The following is a 25,289-nucleotide window of genomic DNA, read 5'->3' on the forward strand; positions in this document are numbered from 1 at the left end:
TTGATCACCAGGACAAATCTAGATAAAGAACCTCCCAAGAACAAAGGACAAAGACAGCAATATAACCTAACAGAGGTTCCAACACTAAATTGATATTAATTCATTAATACTAATATTATTTTCCCATTAAGTCATCTGTTTAAAGGAAAACTCATACTAAGCTGCTGTTACTGACCTCTTTCTGAAAATGCTAGTCTGTCTCTGACTTTAATAAACTATTGTATATAAAAAATAAATAAATAATTATATATATATATATATATATATATATATATATATATATATATATATATATATATATATATATATATATATATATGTGTGTGTGTGTTGTGTGTATATATATATATATATATATATATATATATATATATATATATATATATATATATATATATATATATACACACACACACTGGATATATAAAGTATATAGGATCTCCAATAACTTTATACACTTTTTTTATATTTAATAGAGTTAAAAAAGTGTGGAAACTTTTTAAAGAACCCTTGTGTATATATATATATATATACATATTTATATGTGTATGTGTGTGTGTAATTTTATGGTTTGGTATCTATATCAGTTTCGACTAGCTGCTCAATTTGCCCTCTATTAAGAGGAATGCAGTGATTTTTTTCCCTTACATTGAGACACTAACATGGAACATGCATGCAAATCTGGAAATTCTTCCAATTTGTTCGAAACCATTGACATAGAAATGCTGAACCAAACCATGACTGCCAGAGAAGACATGGCAGCCTGCATATATCTTCAGTACAGGTGCCCTGTCTGTATGGCAGTCCTGCAGCATTCTGACTTTTAAACATTTAAACCAAAAACAGTTCTTGTATTCTGTATAAAAGTAAAGATTGATGCAATTTTTTTTAAGGCACCCCCTATGTTTTCCAATGAGTAACGTTCATATCTATGCGACTTAAAGTCACAGTAACTTCAAAGTGGTTTATGCACTACTTTGGTCTGACTTTCTAACCCTCAAAAGTCACATCTGAATGTTTTACATGAGACAGTTGTGCAACATTTGTCCATTATCATTGGTCATTGCCAAAGTCTCATCCAAGTGGTGCACATTCAAAGTTGCATCAAAGCTGCACTCCAAAGTCATGCTACTTTGGAGTCGCACAAGTGTGAATGGAGCCTTATTATCAACTTCAGACTTGTGTTTCAAATAGCAACTGTCAGTATTGGCAGCTCAAAGCTACATAAGAATAGGTAGTGGAAATAGAAAGGTAGAAATAAGAGTAAAAGGTAGCAATGGGCACCAGATATTATTACATAGATTAAGTCACGGCTCTCTGCTATTAAAATAACAATTTGAAGGTAAAGGTGATTGTCTTTTTGCTGGTCATGGTGCTGGTTTGCTGGTCATATGTGGAAATAGGACGTATTCATCAGACAACTTCCAGTCCGTCAAGAAAAGAGCACTTGGACCAGCAGCAGTTTACTAGTGTGACAAAGTAATGTTTCTGATTCCACCATAGGGGGGGTTTACTAAAACTGGTGCACACAGAATCTGGTGCATAATAACCAATCTGCCTCTAACTTCAGCTTGTCCGTAATATTATAGTAAAAGTAAATCACTCTGAATGAAGTGTTGAATAATTTATCTGCAAAACTAGACATAGAGCAACTCCAACACTGCAGAACTTTCTAATAAAAGTGTAGGAGATTGAAATCAAAGGCTTTAGAATGGGCGAACAGTAGAATGCTCAGTAATGACAGCATGAATTTAAAAAATAAAATCACATTCAACAGGGTCACTGGCTGCTATATATATATATATATATATATATATATATATATATATATATATATATATATATATATATATATATATATATATATATATATATATATATATATATATAAAAAACACTGCAGTTACATGTGACAGGTCACCTTATTTATCGAGACATAAATCAAGGATTGCTAGGGTAACAAACACATGAGATAACTGAAGAGATCTATAACCAGCTCTGGCAGCATGTCTGAGGACTGTCTGTTCTTGCAGTGCCTACTGAGGCTTCAAGATCTAAGATCTACGGTACTTCCCACTCCAAGAGTGATCCTTTTGTGTATAAGATTACTATTGCTAATCCCACCACTATAGCTGCTCTTGCTACCCATTCTTTATTATCAGATTATTGCAGGCAGTGATGATCTTTGTTGATTTGGTTGCAGACTTGGCAGAGTTTGTGGGGAGTATTGGTCCATCTTCAATGTCCATTGATAGTTCTTCAAAAGTCTTGGCCTTCATGGGTTTTTGACTATTTGGGCAGCTGTACAGCTTTCATGTTGAGGTTGGTGGGAACAAAGTGAGTGAACCTGCAGATGGAACAGGCACAGACGCTGCTCCCTCCTGGGATGGTGAAGGCCGAGCATGGCTGCTCCTCTACCGACAAGGAGTGCATCTTGCCCGAGCACTGAGTCTCTCCGTTGCTGCCAGTGCCAGGTGCCAGGAACACAGACCCTGGAGCTGCAAAGAGTGGCAGACCAGCGAGAAGCAACCTGGGCGCTGGGCCACTCATGTCCCCGATGATTCTACGTAATTCTTGAAGGGAACTTCCAAGAAGCAGTATGTAATTCCTGGCCAGCAAGAGGGTGGCAATCTTGGACAACTTCCTACCCGGTGAGCTCTGGCAGTGGGTGGCAGAGTATGGCATGATGACTTCTCTTAGGGCATCCATCGCCACGTTAAGATCTTGCATCCTCTTCCTCTCCCGGCTGTTTATTTTCTTCCTCAATTGCTGCTGCTCCTCTTTTAGGTCTCTGCTGTGTCGTCCACACCTGTGCGTGGCAAAAGCGGACACTAGCTTGTCTTTTCCTTCACCGATGTTCAGAAGGGAGGTTGGATGCCGACACACAGCACCAAGCTCTTGGCTCTTTCCACTTGACAGGTCACTGGGGCAATGTCTTATCATCTTCTCTCTGCTCTGTATAATCCTGCAGATCTGCATAGTCCTCAGCCAGAACTTTGCCAGTGAGCTCAGCGATGCCTAGAGAAACATTTTTTTTTTTTTCAGGGCTCTAGCTTTGGAATTCAGCAGGATGCAGACGGGCAAGCTATTGTGTTAACCAGTCACTTGACTGCATGTTCCTCTCAATTTCCCATTCATAAACTAATGTGTAAGACAGCCCATTCCAGAGTCAAACGGAGCGAGAACTTTCATTGGCTGCCACATTCAGACTTTGAACTGAAATCCTCGAAGCTACACAGACATGACTACAGCCTTTGACTGTCTTAAAGTCTAAGAGAATTGTATGTACAAGTATTCTGCGATCAGGGACATTTTCTGAAGGCAGTTGGCCTGTGTGCAAGATCATAAGTTGGGCCGAAAACAAATACTCTTGCGCACAAATGTGTTAATCAGGTGGTCTATAGTTTGTGATGGATAATGTCTCAGGCCTTGCTGCCCTCCAGGATAGGGGTCCTAGTAGTCAAAAAAGAAATAAAGAAAAGAGGACGCACCAGCATTGTGCATTATCCTTTGGTATGTTTTATTTAAAAAAATGTAATCAAAAACTACAAGCATGTGAAAGAAAACCACAATATAAAAGCCTTGAGATGATGGCAATTGGTCTGATGACAATAGTCTCCAGGTGATAAAGGAGAGGACATGAGGACCACAGCTGGCTGATGCGTTTTGAAGGGATGCCTTCTTCCTCAGAGCCTAGAGAGAAGGCATCCCTTTGAAACGCGTCAACCAGCAGTGGTCCTCATGTCCTCTCCTTTATCACCTGGAGACTAATGTCATCAGACCAATTGCCATCATCTAAAGGCTTTTATATTGCGGTTTTCTTTCACATGCTTGTGAGTATTTTTTAATCTAATTTTTTTTAATAAAGCATACCAAAGAATAATGCACAAGGCTGGTGCTCCCTCTTTTCTTTCTTTCATAAGTTGGGCCCCCTGGCCCAAAAAAAGGGAGAGCCATTCCACACTCTTGCCACTTACATGTGTAAATTTTTTTAACACCCCCCCCCCCCAAAAAAAACATGTCTAATAGACACGTACTACACTTTAAATAATCAGTGCCAATTTATCAACCAGGCAGCAAGATGCAATTATTTTCATGTCAGGAACCCACCTAGGGTTGCCACCTCATCCCTTTAAAACCGAACACATATTAATTACACAGGTTCTCTGGCTGATTAAGGTGGTAATTCAACTCACTTGATGCCTTATCAGCATTAAATTAGCCTCAGAACCTGTGTAATTACTATGTGTTCGGGTTTAAAGGAATGAGATGGCAACCCTAAAACCACCCTTCACATCATAGCACCGCACATTCACATCAGAATGCCCAGCGTTCACGTCAGAGTCTTCCACGTTCACATTAGAGCCCTCCACTATCACAGCAGAGTCCTCCAGTTCATATCAAAGTCCCATTATCACATTAGAGCCCTCTACATCCACATCGGAGAGCCCATGTTCACATCAGAGTCCCCCAGTTCATATCACAGTCCTATTATCACATCAGAGCCCCCATGATCACATCACATGGATTTAGTGCAACACTACATCTCTCCATGTATGGTCCTTCTCCTTTTCATGGCCAATCTCCCAAAAAAAGAGCTCCAGAAGACCTACCCCCTTAGACTTAAATACCCCAGCTGTGGGAACCTTAACAGGCCAAATAGCAGACACACCACACCAAGTTAACCCCAACAATACCAGCAGCAGCTTACAGACAACAACATTAAATGCAATTTGTACCTGCCTACAACATGAGCGTAGAGTTGCCACCTCATCCCCTTAAACCCGAACACCTTTGAATTACATAGGTTCTGAGGCTAGTTAAATGCAGATAAGGCACCAAGTGAGTTTAATTACCACCTTAATCAGCCACAGAACCTGTGTAATTTATATGTGTTCAGTTTTAAGGGGATGAGGTGGCAACCATACATGAGCGTCATTCAGGATTATCCACTGCCAGAGAACAGAAAAGGAGAAAGAGGAGCCCACTTGCTACTGGATGACACAGGACAGATGGAAATAAAGATAGGTGTACAGTTACCCAATAATTAAGAAAAAAACTAAAGGCAACAGGGAAGGGTTTATAAGAGGACTGGTGCTCAACATGGCTTGCAAAAGTCTTATGCCCCGTACACACGGTCGGATTTTCCGATGGAAAATGTGTGATAGGACCTTGTTGTCGGAAATTCCGACTGTGTGTGGGCTCCATCACACATTTTCCATCGGATTTTCCGACACACAAAGTTTGAGAGCAGGCTACAAAATTTTCCGACAACAAAATCCGTTGTCGGAATTTCCGATCGTGTGTACACAAATCAGAATAAATAAAGAGATGAAAGCTATTGGCTACTGCCCCGTTTATAGTCCCGACGTACGTGTTTTATGTCACCGCGTTCAGAATGATCGGATTTTCCGACAACTTTGTGTGACCGTGTGTATGCAAGACAAGTTTGAGCCAACATCCGTCGGAAAAAATCCTAGGATTTTGTTGTCGGAATGTCCGATCAATGTCCGACCATGTGTAAGGGGCATTAGGCATGTGTGAAAAAATGTTGTAAATAAAGAATGTTTTCAGAAATAGAAGTGTTAATAGTTTATTTATTTTTTATTAATTAACAAAATGGAAAGTAAATGAAGAGAAGAGAAATCCAAATGAAATCAATATTTGGTGTAACTACTAACTACCTTTGCCTTCAAAACAGCATCAATTCTTCTAGGTACACTTGCACACAGTTTTTGAAGGAACTCGGCCGGTAGGTTGTTCCAAAAATCTCTGAGAACTAACCTCTAGTTTTCCGAGGATGTAGAAGGGTGTTCACACCAAATATTGGTTTGATTTGGGTTTCTCTTCATTTACTTTTCCATTTTGTTAATCGATAAAACATAAACTATTAACACTTTTATTTCTGAAAGCATTCTTAATTTACAAATTTTTTTTCACACCTGCCTAAAACCTTTGTACAGTACTGTGTATATATATATATATATATATATATATATATATATATATATATATATATATATATGTATATATAATTTTAAATACAGAATTACATTAAAAAACAGTCAACTGTGAAAGAAAGGGGGACATGGATATACTGTAGGTCCAGACGAGGTTCTGTTCCTCCTAAATAAGGAAAGCTGGTGACTATGCAGTATGCATTAGCAGGCAGAACAGGTTTTGTCAAGATTTAGTTACACTTGCTAAGTAGCTCCAAGTACCAGGCAATGGCTGACAAGACCTGCTGGGATTTGTAGCTCCACAGCAGCTGGAAAGCACAAAGGTTGCTCAGAAAAGTACAAAAACGTTGTCAGTGCTCCACAGAGCAAAATTTCTGAATAAGGGACAATTTGCTTGTAGGCCCGCTGCTAATTTAAAGCACAATAATGCCCTCTGTTGTGGGCGTGGGGACTTGGCAGCATCCCCTCCATTCCTCTGTCAACCTAAAAAGAGCCGAGGGGACTTTTCTGGCTGCTGGGCACTTTGGATCCAAACTCATAAAATGGCTTCTTTCATCGGGACACATGGCTGAGAACGTCAAGGGGGGGAAAAGAAGAAAACAAAAGTGTCTCTGAAGTAATTTCCATGATCTGCATCTGACCATCCGGTGGCACGTTTGCCAAATGAATGGGCAGAAGTGTCACAGGAAAGTAAGACATAGTGAGGACAAACAGCACAAATGCCCAGGCAGCTTCATGAATAAGAGAAAGGGGCAGATAGACGTTCAGCACTCATCCTTCTGCCTTTCACTGACCGGAGCGAGGGGCACAATGAGCCATATACAAAGATGAAAGGTAATAAATGTGTCTTATTGACTTACTGCTGGCAGGGCTGTGGGACACCTGCTGAAGAAAAGGGGGCGCTTTGTCAGCTGGTGGGGGATCTGGGCAGTTTCCCCTCCAAAGATGCTGTGTGGTCATAGAACTGGGTACTATGGCTCAAGCAGATTTTCTGCTCATGTCAACATAATGGTGAATGGCAGCCTTGTCCGCTGCCTGAGTAGACCGGCATTAACACATCTTGCATCTGATATATTCCACAGTAGTCCAACTCTACAGATTACCTTTATCTAGGCATATCTGCGAATAAAACCAGCTTACAGTGAAACTTCATCCAAAAATGTAAAAATGTAACCACTTGCCCACCAGCCACAGTCCTTATACTGCGGCCTTGTTTAAGTGGGATAGCAGGCGCATGCACCGCCGCACTGCGGCACTGCGCACGTGTGCAGTGTATTGCTGTCTCCCAGGGGCACGTTGGATTATTTGTATCCTGAATATGCAGCGATTGGATTGTATTGAGCCTTCAGCATTGCTGATACTAAATCCAGGATCTAAGTGGATGCGTCCGGTGTTGGCCCTCCTCCCTCTAATGGCTGCTCCCTTAATTAGGAATATTGTTTACATGCCCCTGCTGAGATATTTAAATATATCTAATATACATTCTTACTGCTGATTGAGCTTTCTCATTCTACCGTGACTTGCATGATTTTGCATTCCAATTTAAGAGAGACATATTCCCTTCTCTGTCTCATCTGTGAACCTTGGCTGTGTCCTGAGGAAGCCTAACGATGAAACGCGTAGACATACAAGGGCTCACTGCACAATAATCATAGATGCTATGTTACAATTGTAATTGTTTTTTAGATATTGTATTTTTCAATAAATTTATATTTTTTTTATACTGCTATATCTTCTCTGCTGTTTCTTAGCCTAAAAAGTCCGCCTCCCTGGTAATACTCAGTACTACCTTATGATAGTATAACATATCATCTGATTCCATGGGTTTATCATCTAACCCATGGGTAAATCCAAAAAGTTTATTTTTAAAAAAAAAACACATAATAAGTATTTAACCACTTCAGCCCTGGAAGATTTGGCTGCTGAATGACCAGGCCGTTTTTTGCGGTTCGGCACTGCGTCACTTTAACTGACAATTGTGCAGTCATGCGACGTTGTACCCAAACAAAATTGATGTTATTTTTTTTTTTTGCCATAAATAGAGCTTTCTTTTGGTGGTATTTGATCATCTCTGCGTTTTTTATTTTTTGCGCTATAAACAAAAAAAGAGTGTCAATTTTGAAAAAAAATCCCCCTTTTTTTTTTTAAAAAGCTAATTTTTTCTCAGTTTAGGCTGATATGTATTCTTCTACATATTTTTGGTAAAAAAAATCACAATAAGTGTGTATTGATTGGTTTTCACAAAAGTTATAGCATCTACAAAATAGGGAATAGATTTATAGCATTTTTATTATTTTTTTTTTTTTTTTTACCAGTAATGGCGGCGATCTGCGATTTTTATCGGGACTGCGACATTATGGCGGACACATCGGACACTTTTGACACATTTTTGGGACCATTGGCATTTATACAGCTATCAGTGCTATAAACATGTACTGATTAATGTAAAAATGTAACTGGCAGGGAAGGGGTTAACACCAGGGGCCGATCAAGAGGTTAACTGTGTTCCCCGTGTGTGTTTCTAACTGTAGGGGTAGGGGACTGACCTAGAGGAAATGACAGATCGTGATTCCTAGCTATTAGTAACTCACGATTTGTCTCTCCTCACAGAACAGGGATTTGTGTGTTTACACACACACGTCCCTGTTCTGCTTCTCGTGGCCGGCGGTCATCGCGACCATCGGCCACGAGCATCAGCACCCCCACAGTGCAGCGGGCGTGCGCGCCTGCTATCCTGCTTAAAGGAGCCGACATATAGCTACGACGGCTCGCGGGATCATGCCGACCTGCCGCAGTATAATGACGACAGCTGGTCAGCAAGCGGTTAACTAAACATTACTGAAATAGACAATTATTGGAATTATTTGATTTATCATATCAAGTGGGACCCTTAGCCAGGTAGGAGTAACACCAGACACTTTTATAAAAATGATTTCTGTTTACTTATTCTGACCTCCTAATTACAAATTGCAGGTGCCCCTTTCCCCCACTCCCTCCCTTCCTGGGGTCAAAGGACGTGGCTCCTTGCAAGCCCTATGATTTGGGGGCTCACCTGGGAGGGACACAGAGGAGGTACGAGGAGGTCCAGGATCACTTGAATGCAACCGTTTTTAAATCTCTGGTTACGAATGGTCCATCATTTAAAGGGTAAATATATCATCATAGATAGGAAGCAATGTATGGCTTATATATGATAGTACACATGAAGTCGTTTTCTACTCTTAATGTACGTCGCCAAAATGTAAAGTATAAATGGTAAAAACTTTTTTTGATGTATTTTCTAGAACATTAAAACCCCCCCGAAGACCAAGAATGTAGGGGTCGAAATGCATTGCGGTATTCTTATGCATCCTATGGTGTTGCGTAATTTGTAACACCTTGTTCCTATGATGTATAACGTCACCTTCAATTTTGGTTACCCTGTTTTTTATGTCATCAACCAGAGTTCATATTTTAAACTCTTTGTATATTTGAATCCTTTTCATTGAATAAAATAATCATTTTTTACAAATATACATTTCGTGTACTTTGCTGCTAAAAAAACCTCAAGGGGAATCTTTGCATGTTTTCATTTTTTGGGGGTGTGCAGCTCCTTTCACTCTCATATACAGTATATGTTTTTCCATGATATGTTGTTGTTATATCTTTCACTTGGATATTATAAGTTGCACTGAGTAAATACAGCTGGATAAAACAAAAACTGTTCCTGTCTTCATTTCAGGCTGCAAAGCAACAAAATGCGATTATTTTAAAGGTAGGTGAATCTTTTCGACACCCACTATATAGTAATACAATGACATTTTTACCTCTAGGGAAGGCAGAGTAACAAACACACAGGAAATTATTATTATTTTTTAAATTATTATTAATGATAATAATAACTAATGATTTCATTATATATCACCTTAAATCTCACAGAAACATTTGTCACCCAAACCAGGGGAAGGAATAGCATGTGGAGTTCCTGTCAAACTCTGAGCGGCCCGTGGGGGGGTTGTTGGAGCCAAAAAGATAAAAGGAAAGATATCCCAGATGGATATATTGAAAATCCCCACTAGACAAAATATATAATATAATATTAACCACTTCAGCCCTGGAAGATTTGGCTGCTCAATGAACAGCCCTTTTTTTTTTTTTTGCGATTCGGCACTGCGTCGCTTTAACTGACAATTGCGCGGTCGTGTGACGTTGTACCCTAAAAAAAGTGATGTCCTTTTTTCCCCACAAATAGAGCTTTCTTTTGGTGGTGTTTGATCACCCCTGCGGTTTTTATTTGTTTGTGCTAAAACCAAAATAAGAGCGACAGTTTTGAAAAAAAACACAATGGGGGTTATTTACGAAAGGCAAATCCACTTTGCACTACAAGTGCACTTGGGAGTGCAATCACTGTAGATCTAAAGGGGGACATGCAAGGAATACAAAAAACCTAATTTAAGCTTGCACATGATTGGATAATAAAATCAGCAGAGCTTCCCCTCATTTCAGATCCCCCCCTCAGATCTACGGCGACTGCACTTTCAGGGCACTTATAGTGCAAAATGGATTTGCCTTTTGTAAATAATCCCCAATATCTTTTACTTTTTGCTATAATAAATATCCCACATTTTTTTTCAAAAAAACTAAAACAACTCAGTTTAGGAAAATGTCCAAATTGGGCCCAAAGTGTCAATATTTTGTGTGGTCACCATTATTTTCCAGCACTGCCTCAAAGTGGTTGTAAACCCTTACAATTCACTTTTTACTACAGGTAAGCCTATAATAAGGCTTTCCTGTAGCTACCCTCGATATCTCCTAAACCTGCATGGTGTAGGAGATATCCCCTGTATCAGCATGTGCCGACGTCATCAGTACATGCACATTGAAACAATGGCTCATTCGTGCCGTTGCTTCAGCTAGCTTGGTGTTACCATGCGCATGCACGGGAGTGACATCATCACAGGCTCCGACCAATCATAGCGCCAGAGCCTGTGATACCCAGAAGTAACTCCGGGAACGATATTGCCGGCCAGAGCTGTGTACTGGGACTGCTGCGGGGGCTCCGATCTAAGGTGAGTATTTCATAATGAGCTAGTATGGTATGCTTACTAGCTCATTATGCCCTTGTCTTGCAGGTTTTTTATTTTGTGGGTTTACAACCACTTTAACCCTCTTGGACATGGAGTTTACCAGAGCTTCACAGGTTGCCACTGGAGTCCTGTTCCACTCCTCCATGACAACATCACATCCACCTTCCGTTTGAGGATGCCCCACAGATGCTCAATAGGGTTTAGGTCTGAAGACATGCTTGGCCAGTCCATCACCTTTACCCTCAGCTTCTTTAGCAAGGCAGTGGTCGTCTTGGAGGTGTGTTTGGGGTCATTATCATGTTGGAATACTGCCCTGCGGCTCAGTCTCTGAAGGGAGGGGATCATGCTCTGCCTCAGTATGTCACAGTACATGTTTGCATTCATGGTTCCTATCTCCATTTTTTTCATTGTCTAGACAGGGATGCCCCTTATCCCCATTATTGTTTGCTTTGGCAGTAGAGCCTTTGGCTATTGCCATCAGGCAATCAGAAGGGATAGTTGGGTTTCGTCACCTAGGTAGAGAGGATATAATAGCTCTATATGCAGATGATGCTCTTATTTTCCTGGGGGATACCTCAAACTCATTAGTAGAACTCATGGGACTTATTTCTACATTTGGGAAACTCTCGGGTTATCCAATCAATTGGGAGAAATCAATATTGCTGCCATTAGATGATTTGGAAACCCCTTTGCCAGACGAAGCCTCTCAAATACAAATTAAGCATACAGTTAAATAACTGGGGGTCGAGATAACCCGGAATGTAAAGGATTATATTGATTTGAATCTTAAACCACTACTCCTTAAATTTACGAATAAATGTCAGAGTTGGTGTAAACTTCCATTGACAGTGATTAAAATTATCTGGACCCCACAACTACTTTATATTTTTCACAACTCCCCTATTTGGATTATAACATATTGGTTTAGGAAGGTGGAATCTCTTTTTCGAGAACTTATCTGGCGGAAAAAAACTACCTTGCAAAACATTAAATACTTGTCAGGGCTTGGCTCAGCCCTTCCTTCTCTGAGCTGGCCGCTCAGCTGTCGGCTAATTGCCAGCTCCTATCTCTCCACAGTGACTCACCTGTTGATGATACCCTACTGGTCAGTCCTGCCTACTTAAGCCGTCCAGCCCAGATGATCTCTGCCTTCACCTTGGTCACATCTCTAGAGACGCTCTCCTGTGTTCCTGTTAAAGACTTGCTTGACTGACATTCCTTCTGGCTCCAGATCCTGCATGCTGTTCTACTATGCTCACCTCTCGCTCCCTGACGTTTTGGCTTGGTTTCTGAACTTTGGCTATGTTTTGACTATGTTTACTCTGTTTACCTTTTTTATTATTATTAAACAAGTGGGATTTACCTGTACTTCTGTCTCAGTCTGATTCATGGTTTCTGACAATACTTTAATGTTAGCTAAAAACTACCGATAGATCCAGGCATTTGCCTGTTAAATATGATAGCAGAATCTAGGATTAAGGATTTTGATTATATAGCAATATTAAGGAGTCTGTTTCAGGCTCGTAAGTTAATAGCACAAAAGTGGATATCAACATTTCCTCCAACAATAGCAGAATGGAGACTACAAATAAAGGAAAGTACGATAAAAGAAAAATATATTTTTTTACATAGAGGTTGCCCAGGGAAATTTGAGAATATCTGGAAGAGATGGTTTGATATTCTTGAGTCCGATATGGGAAGAGATACATAATATATGGGAAAGAATGTAGAGAGGGAAGATTGGTTTAGATGAATTTTTTATTCTTATTGTTACTTTTGTTTTTCTCTTTTTTTTTGTTTTGTTTTGGTTGTGTATTTTTTAAGATTGTTATTGTCACGGGCATGGCCAGAGCAGAGGCTGTTGGAGAGGACTGTGTGCAAGCCTGTTGCCCACCGATTATGGGCCCTAGCATTTGAGGTGAATGAGAAATCCAGTCTGAACTGTATTAATCGGACTCAGTCATGTATATATTGTATGGGGACTCCTTACTGTATATTTGTGTCCCTGAAGAGGGAGGGGGGATTCCTCCAGCAGCCCCCTGCTGATAAGACTGATTCATTCTGCTGGGACACATCCTGTGAGGAGATGCTGGTGTTATCAACATGTGTTTATGTTAATTGAGAGAGCTGATCACATTAGCCACCAGCCCTGGCTAATAGACGAATGGTCTAGGCTGAGGAGGGGGGGAGATTGTTGTTTGTATTGTTAATTGTATTAATGTGTGAAGCTCGGTGCCCACAAGACTGTCATCTGGTCTGGGTACATTTTGTAGTAAATTAGGTCATGTTAATTAGGTTAGCTTTGAGTCATCCCTGCTGTATAAAGGTCTGTGAGATCTCAAAATAAAGGTAGTTCTGATGTACTCCAAGACTGGTGTTGTCTAGTTCTTGGGGTTCCTATAGCCAGATCCATTGGACCCGTGTTCCAGAACTTAGGAAGCGGTATATGACGGAAGCACTCAAGCGGAGTGTGGGGCGTTCCGTGACATTGGTGGCAAGCAGCGGGAAAGCTTCCTGAAGTCTGGGACATCCAAACTTCCATCTGGATCCAAGGTCCAGATAGCAGAAGAGGAGAGGTACAGATACCAGCCGCCATGGATGAGGAATTCAGAAGGAGGTTGCGAGAGATGCAGATACAGCACAGAGGACCAGTATCGGAGCAGGTCCTGCTGGGATGGTGTGATTCTATTCGCTGCAAACTCTGGAAGGAAGCGCTAGCCCGTGAGCAGCGACACCAGGGAAAAGTTCTCCCCTCCATCGAGGAAAGGTACTGGTCGCAGTACGGACTGCGGGTGCGGTTTTTGGGAGAAAAACCACACAAGAAGCAGACAGCTGAATTAAGCAGGCTGGTCTGGGCAGAGATGAAGCTGGATGAGAGCTACAGAGCCCTCCGGTGGCATGTATCCCAAGCATGTCCCTGGATAGCGGATGACAGCCCAACGGAAGGCTTAAGCTATGGCGGCTTGGGACTGTTGTTTGTGAAGCTGACAGGGGACCCTAACTTTGGGAGTGATTTGGAGCGGCGGGTGGACGAAATCATGGATTTCAGAGAAGGGCTACTGAACATTTCGGAAGTGCACTGGGCACAGGAAGATTTGGAGTTTCTGGCCGTTCAGGAATGGGAGCTAAAGATCGCCTACAGACGGCTGCTAGACATTGCTCAGTGCCAGGGCTGGGCTCCCTTTGCCTGGGACTATCAGGAAATACCAGCTGACAACCCTGAAATCCTGGCTGAAGAGTCGGCAATGTGGCAGAGCGATAGTGTGCTTTGCCAACCTGCCCCCACAGCTATGGAGGCGGAGGTCTTATGGCGGATGCAGCAAGTGCTGACTGACCTTGATGATCCTGTTTCTGCATGGGATGATCTTGGATGGAGGAATGTGCCTGTCCAGCAGCATGCCAGAGAATCTGCAGTGGAAAATCTGGAGATTGCCATCCCCAAAACTGAAGTGCTGACAACAGGGCAGAGCTCTGCTAACCTCTGCCCAGCACTGATGGCATCTTCTGAGTTCCACGGACAGGAGATGGTGAACCTCTATCCACAGACACCAGTTATAGAGGTAGAGGATTTAATAGACTTTTCTGCTGAGGAAGAACAACCTGATGAGCCTCCAGCAGAAGAGCTGCTATCAGGGCCAAAGTTCACTGTGTTCTGCCCAGCACCAACAGTGGCTTCAGCCTTCCTGAGAGAAGAGGTAGTCAGCCTTTCTCCCACAACAATGACAGGAACATGTGATTTTCTGCCAGCAGCATCTATGGAGTTAAAACAAACTTCTCCAGCTGAAGATCTGGTAACTGAACAGAGGGTCCAAGACCTCTGTCCCACACTTTTACCAATTCCAGAGACTGGGGATTTAATAGACGTTTCTGTAGAGGAGGAACCACCTGGCAATTCCCCAGCAGAAGTGCTGGCAACCGGACAGAGGGTCCAAGACCTCTGCCCCACACCTGCAGCAATTGTGGAGGCCCAAGGTGAGGAGGTTGCAGTCTATCGCGAGCTGCAGATCAGGATCCAAGGAGAGAATGCAGTCATCACCTCACAACTGCAGCTTGATCTGGTGTCGGTTGATGGGGCTTCAGTCCCCACCGGTATACCCCAGGGATGCTGGGCAGTCGGCCCAGATCCCCAACAGCAGGATGGAGTGAGCCCAGTCCCCCTGTCTTCTCTCCAGCGGCAGAAAGGATTCCAGGGAGAAGGGCCAGTCCGGGCCTCTCCCCAGCGGCAGATATGTTCTCTGAGAGAGGCAGAGGATGGCTGGGTGAGTAATGCACTGTTTGGGATGATTTGTTTGGGGTACTGTGTGGGTACAGGCAGTAGAGGACTGGAGCTGTGGACTAACTTCGGAGTCAACCCGTCTGGGGTCTCCTCCTGTGTTAGTCTCCTGCCGAAAGGGGAGAAATGTCACGGGCATGGCCAGAGCGGAGGCTGTTGGAGAGGACTGTGTGCAAGCCTGTTGCCCACCGATTATGGGCCCTAGCATTTGAGGTGAATGAGAAATCCAGTCTGAACTGTATTAATCGGACTCAGTCATGTATATATTGTATGGGGACTCCTTACTGTATATTTGTGTCCCTGAAGAGGGAGGGGGGATTCCTCCAGCAGCCCCCTGCTGATAAGACTGATTCATTCTGCTGGGACACATCCTGTGAGGAGATGCTGGTGTTATCAACATGTGTTTATGTTAATTGAGAGAGCTGATCACATTAGCCACCAGCCCTGGCTAATAGACGAATGGTCTAGGCTGAGGAGGGGGGAGATTGTTGTTTGTATTGTTAATTGTATTAATGTGTGAAGCTCGGTGCCCACAAGACTGTCATCTGGTCTGGGTACATTTTGTAGTAAATTAGGTCATGTTAATTAGGTTAGCTTTGAGTCATCCCTGCTGTATAAAGGTCTGTGAGATCTCAAAATAAAGGTAGTTCTGATGTACTCCAAGACTGGTGTTGTCTAGTTCTTGGGGTTCCTATAGCCAGATCAATTGGACCCGTGTTCCAGAAATTAGGAAGCGGTATATGACGGAAGCACTCAAGCGGAGTGTGGGGCGTTCCGTGACAGTTATCATGTATGTCTGTTTGCAATGTATGTTCAGTTTTTGATTATAAAACAATAAAAAGACACTGGATTAAAAAAAAGGCTGGTTGCTATACGGTCAGGGTAGAAGAGTATGCAGGTCATAGGTAGGCATGCAAATACCAGAGGCAATATTCCACATACATAGAGTGAACATGTGCATCAAGATGACAACCACAGATATTAAAGAAATAGCAGTAAATATGACATAATAGTGATAATATTAGGTAAACAATATAGGTATTCAGAAAATTCACAACTTGTAGACAATATACTGAATTAATAAGCATTCCTCCCAGATGGTGCATATAGTCACAAAACACACTCACTAACTCAGCAAGATCACTATATCATTCTTTTTCACAGAAGCCTGAGGCGAACCCTTCTAAAAAGGGACAATAACTAAGGTGGGTATTGAGGCCCGGGGGGCAAAGTAGCCCCTAGTTCGGCAATCCAGCGTGCCTCACGTTGGAGTAAAAGCTTGTTCCAGTCTCCCCCCGGAACTGGGATGAACGCGATCCAGGATAAGGAACTGGATAGGGGAAAAGATACGTTGATGATAGTCTCTAACGTGTCTCCCCAAGGGGAGTTCTGGATTGGCAGCGGTCATTCTAATAATATGTCTGTAGGCCCTATTATGAAATTCAAGTTTTGTTTTCCCCACATAGAAACTGTTACATTGGCATGTCAGTAAATAGACCACTCCTAGGGTCTTACAATTAGCAAAATGTTTGGGTTTATATTTGTGACCATTGGGAAATTCGTAAATTCTAAAGAAGAAAAAGAAAGAAAATCCCAAATTTTTTAAGAATAACTAACTAAATTATAGGTATTGGAATTTCCCTTCAAATTTGGCTGTCAGTGAACGTAACAAATACGAGTTACGAATTATTCGAAATAACCAATGCCGCATCTAAACAAATGGAACGGAACAAATTAATAATAAATAATAATAATGATAATAAAAGTTTTTATTCTTATTTATTATTATTAATTGTTACGTTCCATTCGTTTAGATACGGCATTCGTTATTTCGGATCATTCCTAACTTCGGATAAATTCGTATTCATTATGTTCACTAACAGCCAAATTTGAAAGGAACTTCCAATACCTATAGTTTTATTGTTATTAATAGTTAAGTTATTATTAGGTAGTTATTATTTCAGATTTTCAAATTTTTGGGTTTTCGGACTTTCGAATTTCGAATTTCCGAATTTTCAAATATACGAATTTATGAATATTCAGAAAAATTTGTTAGACGGGGTTTCTTTAATTCGGATATTTCCGAATTGACAAATTTGTCGAAATTTGTTACCAAACGAATTCGTAATGAAACTAATTGCACATGTCTATCAATAACCAGCCCTACATGAGCTTGTTTGTATCATGTTGTTATCATATGTATTTCATGGTGAGGTATGCACCAATGTTTTTAATTGTGTATGAATAAACTTTATACTTTTATAGTAATTTGATTTAATAATTTGAGTTTGCCCATAAAGTCCCAATGTACTGAGGGGTACCTTTATTCTTCTGTTCTAAAATCTAAGGGATGTTGGCAACAAAAATTGGGCTCTACCACAGTGGTTTAACTGACTTAATATTGTTTTTACAAGGGATGCCAGTTATCGGCTTTTCTTTCCTCACGCCGACAGCATGAGGAGAGAAGAAGAGAGCTGATAACCGTCTTTTGATACAGTGTTATGATGATCAGTGCAGTCCCAACAGTGCTGCCAATCAGTGCCCATCAGCACTGCCAATCAGTGCCCACCAGTTCTGCCAATCAGTGCCTCCTAATTAGTGTAACCTAGCAGTGTAGCCTATCAGTGCCACCTATCAGTGCCCATAAGTGCCAACCTATCAGTGCAGCCTCATCAGTACCTCCTCATCTGTGCCCATCAATGCTGCCTCATCAGTGCCACCCATCAGTGCCACCTATCAGTGCCCATCAGTGCCGCCTCATCAGTGCCCATCAGCGCAGCCTTCAGTGAAGGAGAACAATTACCTGTTTGCAAAATTTTATAACAAACTATGAACAATGTTTTTTGTTTTTTTTTTTCAAAATTTTCGTTCTCTTTCGTTTGTTTAGAAAAACAAACAAACAAACAAAAAAAAAAACAGCAATGATTAAATACCACCAAAAGAAAGCCCTATTTGTGTGAAAAAAAAGATTAAAAATGTTATATGGGTACAGTGTTGCATGACTGTGCAATTGTCATTCAAAGTGTGACAGCGCTGAAAGGTGAAAATTTGCCTGGGCAGGAAGGGGTGAAAGAGCCCAATAGGCAAGTGGTTAACCAATAGATTTTAATTAAATTAGATTTCCCAAAAATGAATTGTTTCCATCATCTTTTTTTTTTTTTTTTTTGCTCTTTTATTTTTAGGCCATCTGACTGACCAGCTTAATTTCACATCTTCTTCTGGACAGTTTGCGCAGGTCATCTTCTGAAGCGAGCGGACAGTTGAGCAAGGAGTGGCTGCTGTTTGACAGCGAGAGGCCCTGTCAATCACCAAGGCAGGCTGGTTGGGGACATAGCTAGTAAACACACTGCTAGAACTACGTTGGCTCAGCGTCCTGTACCTCCTCGCTGAAAGCCCACGGACACAAATTGATCATATAAGCAGATCTGCTTCTGTGTATTTTGTGTAGTCAGTTTACAAGGAAGAAGAGGGACTGGCAGGATCAACTAATTCCAAGAAAATGAGGCAATCAAAAGATATATGATTATAAAAATAAATGAAAATTGAGATTGAATTACACACAGGTGGACTTTATTTACTAATTAGGTGACTTCTAAAGGCTATTGGTTCCACCAGATTTTGGTTAGGGGTATCAGAGTAAACGGGGCTGAATACAAATGCACGCCACACTTTTCACATATTTATTTGTAATTTTGAAAACCATTTATCATTTTCCTTCCAGTTCACAATTATGTTCCACTTTGTGTTGGTCTATCACATAAAATCCCAATAAAATACATTTATGCCTTTGGTTGTAACATGACAAAATGTGGAAAATGTCAAGGGGTATGAATACTTTTTCAAGGCACTGTATATCAAAATAAAAATTGCAGGGTAACAAACACTTTATTAATCCTTGCAGCCACCAAGGGTCATTTTTACCCCTAAGTTCAACTTGTAAAAAAAAGTCAAAAGAAAAAATAAAGTATATGTAAACTCTAACAATAACTTTGCTCCTTTTTGGTCTGTTAAAAGTGCAATGTAGACCTTATTGCATTGCCACTGATTTTGCATGTCTTATTCATGTGACCTTGTTATGCACTATTTTTTCACATTTTGGAAATGCAACTTCTCATTAAATACAGGAATTACAAAAAGTACAATGTACCCCTGATGAATTCACATACCTCGTGACATAACGCGTAGGGTGGAGCATGGGTGTCGTCAGACGCAGACTGAAAGTGACGTGTGGCGTGGTCCTGATGGTATTCTATGTGAATCTAAGATATGCAAGCTTTATTTTATTAAAATGTGAATGCATTTTTTTTACAATATGTGCAAAGATTTTAAGTACTAAACTATGAAGGCTGTTTTTTATCCTTTAACGTGTATGATGCTGGAGAGATGTAAAATACCCTAATATGCAGCAAACAAGCCTTAAAAAGACCTATACCCTAATTTTATCTGGATTACATCCCAGCAGAGGACGGGGTATTTTGGCGTGAAGGAACTCCTGGTGAATGCATATTAAAGCCCTATATGACCTTACTATTAATGTGAGTCATATAGAGGAGGTGAGAGCATTGTGAGCACAGTGCTGGCGCATGTTTATGAGTGCACTTGCAGCACTGGAGCTTTGGGCACAATTTACGGTTTGGTGAAGACTTGTGTGAGAACACATTTGTTTACAAGGCACTGTATTGAAGTTTATCACTTGCAATAACGGTGAAGAAAAGAGGAGATTTAGAGATTTTTTTATTTCACAAAAAGATAACTTTTATGTACGGATTTTGTGCAATTTTATTCGCGATATGTTGAGAAAAGTGTTTAACCACTTGAGCCCCGGACCATTATGCTGCCTAAGGACCAGAGGTCTTTTTCCAATTTGGCACTGCGTCGCTTTAACTGCTAATTGAGCAGTCATGCAATGCTGTACCCAAACGAAATTTGCGTCCTTTTCTTCCCACAAATAGAGCTTTCTTTTGATGGTATTTGATCACCTCTGCAGTTTTTATTTTTTGCGCTATAAACGGAAAAAGACCAAAAATTTTGAAAAAAAAATGATATTTTCTACTTTTTGTTATTAAAAAAAATCCAATAAACTAAATTTTAGTCATACATTTAGGCCAAAATGTATTCGGCCACATGTCTTTGGTAAAAAAAATGTCAATAAGCATATATTTATTGGTTTGCGCAAAAGTTATAGCGTCTACAAACTAGGGTACATTTTCTGTAATTTACACAGCTTTTAGTTTATGACTGCCTATGTCATTTCTTGAGGTGCTAAAATGGCAGGGCAGTACAAAACCCCCCCAAATGACCCCATTTTGGAAAGTAGACACCCCAAGGAAATTGCTGAGAGGCGTGTTGAACCCATTGAATATTAATTTTTTTTGTCCCAAGTGATTGAATAATGACAAAAAAAAAAAAAAATTTACAAAAAGTTGTCACTAAATGATATATTGCTCACACAGGCCATGGGCCTATGTGGAATTGCACCCCAAAATACATTCAGCTGCTTCTCCTGAGTATGGGGATACCACATGTGTGGGACTTTTTGGGAGCCTAGCCGCGTACGGGGCCCCGAAAACCAATCACCGCCTTCAGGATTTCTAAGGGTGTAAATTTTTGATTTCACTCTTCACTGCCTATCACAGTTTCGGAGGCCATGGAATGCCCAGGTGGCACAAAACCCCCCCAAATGACCCCATTTTGGAAAGTAGACACCCCAAGCTATTTGCTGAGAGGCATATTGAGTCCATGGAATATTTTATATTTTGACACAAGTTCCTGGAAAGTGACACTTTTTTTTTTTTTTTTTTTGCACAAAGTTGTCACTAAATGATATATTGCTCACACAGGCCATGGGCCTATGTGGAATTGCACCCCAAAATACATTCAGCTGCTTCTCCTGAGTATGGGGATACCACATGTGTGGGACTTTTTGGGAGCTTAGCCGCGTACGGGGCCCCGAAAACCAAGCACTGCCTTCAGGATTTCTAAGGGTGTAAATTTTTGATTTCACTCTTCACTGCCTATCACAGTTTCGGAGGCCATGGAATGCCCAGGTGGCACAAAACCCCCCCAAATGACCCCATTTTGGAAAGTAGACACCTCAAGCTATTTGCTGAGAGGCATATTGAGTCCATGGAATATTTTATATTTTGACACAAGTTGCTGGAAAGTGACACTTTTTTTTTTTTTTTTTTTTTGCACAAAGTTGTCACTAAATGATATATTGCTCACACAGGCCATGGGCATATGTGGAATTGCACCCCAAAATACATTTAGCTGCTTCTCCTGAGTATGGGGATACCACATGTGTGGGACTTTTTGGGAGCCTAGCCGCGTACGGGGCCCCGAAAACCAAGCACCGCCTTCAGGATTTCTAAGGGTGAAAATTTTTGATTTCACTCTTCACTGCCTATCACAGTTTCGGAGGCCATGGAATGCCCAGGTGGCACAAAACCCCCCCAAATGACCCCATTTTGGAAAGTAGACACCCCAAGCTATTTGCTGAGAGGCATGGTGAGTATTTTGCAGCTCTCATTTGTTTTTGAAAATGAAGAAAGACAAGAAAAAACTTTTTTTTTTTTCTTTTTTCAATTTTCAAAACTTTGTGACAAAAAGTGAGGTCTGCAAAATACTCACTATACCTCTCAGCAAATAGCTTTGGGTGTCTACTTTCCAAAATGGGGTCATTTGGGGGGGTTTTGTGCCACCTGGGCTTTCCATGGCCTCCGAAACTGTGATAGGCAGTGAAGAGTGAAATCAAAAATTCACGCCCTTAGAAAGCCTGAAGGCGGTGCTTGGTTTTCGGGGTCCCGTACGCGGCTAGGCTCCCAAAAAGTCTCACACATGTGGTATCCCCGTACTCAGGAGAAGCAGCAGAATGTATTTTGGGGTGTAATTTCACATATTCTCATGGCATGTTTGAGCAATATATCATTTAGTGACAACTTTGTGCAAAAAAAAAAAAAAAAAATTTGTCTCTTTCCCGCAACTTGTGTCGCAATATAAAATATTCCATGGACTCGACATGCCTCTCAGCAAATAGCTTGGGGTGTCTACTTTCCAAAATGGGGTCATTTGGGGGGGTTTTGAACTGTCCTGGCATTTTATGCACAACATTTAGAAGCTTATGTCACACATCACCAACTCTTCTAACCACTTGAAGACAAAGCCCTTTCTGACACTCATTGTTTACATGAAAAAGTTATTTTTTTTTGCAAAAAAATTACTTTGAACCCCCAAACATTATATATTTTTTTAAAGCAAATGCCCTACAGATTAAAATGGTGGGTGTTTCATTTTTTTTTTTCACACAGTATTTGCGCAGCGATTTTTCAAACGCATTTTTTGGGGAAAAAACACACTTTTTTAAATTTTAATGCACTAAAACACACTATATTGCCCAAATGTTTGATGAAATAAAAAAGATGATCTTAGGCTGAGTACATGGATACCAAACATGACATGCTTTAAAATTGCGCACAAACGTGCAGTGGCAACAAAATAAATACATTTTTAAAAGCCTTTAAAAGCCTTTACAGGTTACCACTTTAGATTTATAGAGGAGGTCTACTGCAAAAATTACTGCCCTCGATCTGACCTTCGCGGCGATACCTCACATGCATGGTGCAATTGCTGTTTACGTTTGACGACAGACCGCCGCTTGCGTTTACCTTATTCGCGAGAGCAGGGGGCGACAGGGGTGCTTTTTTTTTTTTTTTTTTTTTCTTTATTATTTTTTTGCTTTTTTATCTTATTTTTAAACTGTTCCTTTCATTTTTTTTTTTTTTTTAATCATTTTTATTGTTATCTCGGGGAATGTAAATATCCCCTATGATAGCAATAGGTAGTGACAGGTACTCTTTTTTGAAAAAATTGGGGTCTATTAGACCCTAGATCTCTCCTCTGCCCTCAAAGCATCTGATGACACCAAGATCGGTGTGATAAAATGCTTCCCCAATTTCCCAATGGCGCTATTTACATCCGGCGAAATCTAAGTCATAAAATGCTCGTAGCTTCCGGTTTCTTAGGCCATAGAGATGTTTGGAGCCACTCTGGTCTCTGATCAGCTCTATGGTCAGCTGGCTGAATCACCGGCTGCATTCTCAGGTTCCCTGTTGAGACAGGAGAGCCAGAGAAAAACACGGAAGACGGTGGGGGGGGGGCATTCCCTCCCACGGCTTGTAAAAGCAGTCTAGAGGCTAATTAGCCACTAGGATTGCTTTTACATGAAAGCCGACCGCTGGCTGAAAAGAATGATACCAAGATAATACCTAAACCTGCAGGCATCATTCTGGAATAACCATTGAAAGTCGTGAATGGCGTACCTGAAGACAAAAAAATGGTTAACAATAAAGCACAGTAAACGGTAAAGTATAAAAAATTGCATACCTGAAAAGCAAACATGATAAAACATAATAACAATAAAACATTGCAGAATAGAATACAGTAAAAAAGAGCAGAACAAGAGAGAGAGAATAGAGAGAGAGAGAGAGAGAACAATAAAACGACAACTATTTTTTTTTATTTTATATATATTTTTTTTTTTTTACACTTTTTTTGTAACTAACTTTTATAACGGTAACCGGTTCCAGGTTCGGTCTCTCAAAATGCGATGGCATCTTGGGAGACCCTGTGAAAGTGTGCCTAGTCTGTGCAATGCTGTACCCTACGCTAATACTCAACTAATGAATGGTAGCGTTCAAAACATTCACCAATGCAAAGACCAGGATTGTCAGGACAGGAGGGACAATAATAGAGGGTGTCACGCCTATATTCGCGCTTGCTGCAGACACGACATCTTTTTTGGGGGGGTTCGTTGGGTAGGGGTACTCGGGAGGACATAAAGAAAATGCCTCTCATGCAGCTGACTGCATTTGGTTGGGGATGTGAATGGGGGAAGTACGGGCGCTGCAGAAGCGGTGGGTTCCCAATTAGGATTGGCGAATGCAGCAGGAAGGGCATTATGGGCACGACGGGCCTGTGTTTGTCTTCTTGGTGGCAGCGGGACACTACTTGTGCTTGCCACCTCACCAGCTTGAACTGCACTTATGGGACTCGCCACGTCACCAAGTGTTACTGCAGAGCTGGTTTGACTACGACCGGGGTGTACTAGGCCGCTGGCGCTTGCCAGTTCAATAAAAAGCTACCAAAAAACCTGTTAGCGATCGCAGGGATCAGGCCTGACTCTGCGAATGCTGCAGTTATGCGTTAAGTGTTTTGTAAGTGACAGTGATCGATCGATACTGCACTTGGGTGGGCTGGGCTGGGCCCGGCGGAGGGGCAAAATGCAGGTGCTAGCAGGTATCTGGGCTGATCCCGCTAACACTGCGTTTTTGGGAACCCTAAACTGCTGGGGACGCTAGTATAGATCTGATCGGATCAGATATTGATCCGTTCAGATACTATACCACTAAGGGAGGTGTACGGTGCGTGCGTGGGTGTTAGCGGTACTGGCGCTAATCTGACGCTGCTTGGGGCTGGTGCTTGCCAGTTCACCAAAATACTACCAAAAAAACTGTTAGCGATCGCAGGGATCAGGCCTGACTCTGCGAACGCTGCAGTTATACATTTAGTGTTTTGTAAGTGTCAGTGATCGATCGATACTGCACTTGGGTGGGCTGGGCTGGGCCGGGCGGAGGGGCAAAACGCAGGTGCTAGCAGGTATCTGGGCTGATCCCGCTAACACTGCGTTTTTGGGAACCCTAAACTGCTGGGGACGCTAGTATAGATCTGATCGGATCAGATATTGATCCGATCAGATACTATACCACTAAGGGAGCTGTACGGTGCGTGCGTGGGTGTTAGCGCTACTGGCGCTAACCTGACACTGCCTGGGGCTGGTGCTTGCCAGTTCACCAAAATGTTACCAAAAAAACTGTTAGCGATCGCAGGGATCAGGCCTGACTCTGCGAACGCTGCAGTTATGCGTTTAGTGTTTTGTAAGTGACAGTGATCGATCGATACTGCACTTGGGCTGGGCCGGGCGGAGGGGCAAAA

General features: G+C 41.5%; 1 protein-coding gene and 1 long non-coding RNA gene across 2 annotated transcripts; one reads left to right on the forward strand and one right to left on the reverse strand.

Moving 5' to 3' along the window:
• Positions 1-1,833: 1,833 nt before the first annotated feature.
• Positions 1,834-3,196, reverse strand: OLIG1 (oligodendrocyte transcription factor 1). Its single transcript, XM_073617139.1, has one exon. The coding sequence runs from the start codon at positions 2,977-2,979 to the stop codon at positions 2,290-2,292; it is 690 nt and encodes a 229-aa protein (XP_073473240.1). The 5' UTR covers positions 2,980-3,196; the 3' UTR covers positions 1,834-2,289.
• A 5,740-nt stretch (positions 3,197-8,936) lies between these two features.
• Positions 8,937-12,328, forward strand: LOC141130098 (uncharacterized). Its single transcript, XR_012241991.1, has 3 exons — positions 8,937-9,107; positions 9,682-9,714; positions 12,104-12,328. It is a non-coding gene; the product is annotated as an uncharacterized lncRNA (long non-coding RNA).
• Positions 12,329-25,289: the final 12,961 nt, after the last annotated feature.

Source organism: Aquarana catesbeiana, linkage group LG02 (assembly GCF_042186555.1).
Source record: "Aquarana catesbeiana isolate 2022-GZ linkage group LG02, ASM4218655v1, whole genome shotgun sequence".
Lineage (NCBI taxonomy): Eukaryota > Metazoa > Chordata > Amphibia > Anura > Ranidae > Aquarana > Aquarana catesbeiana.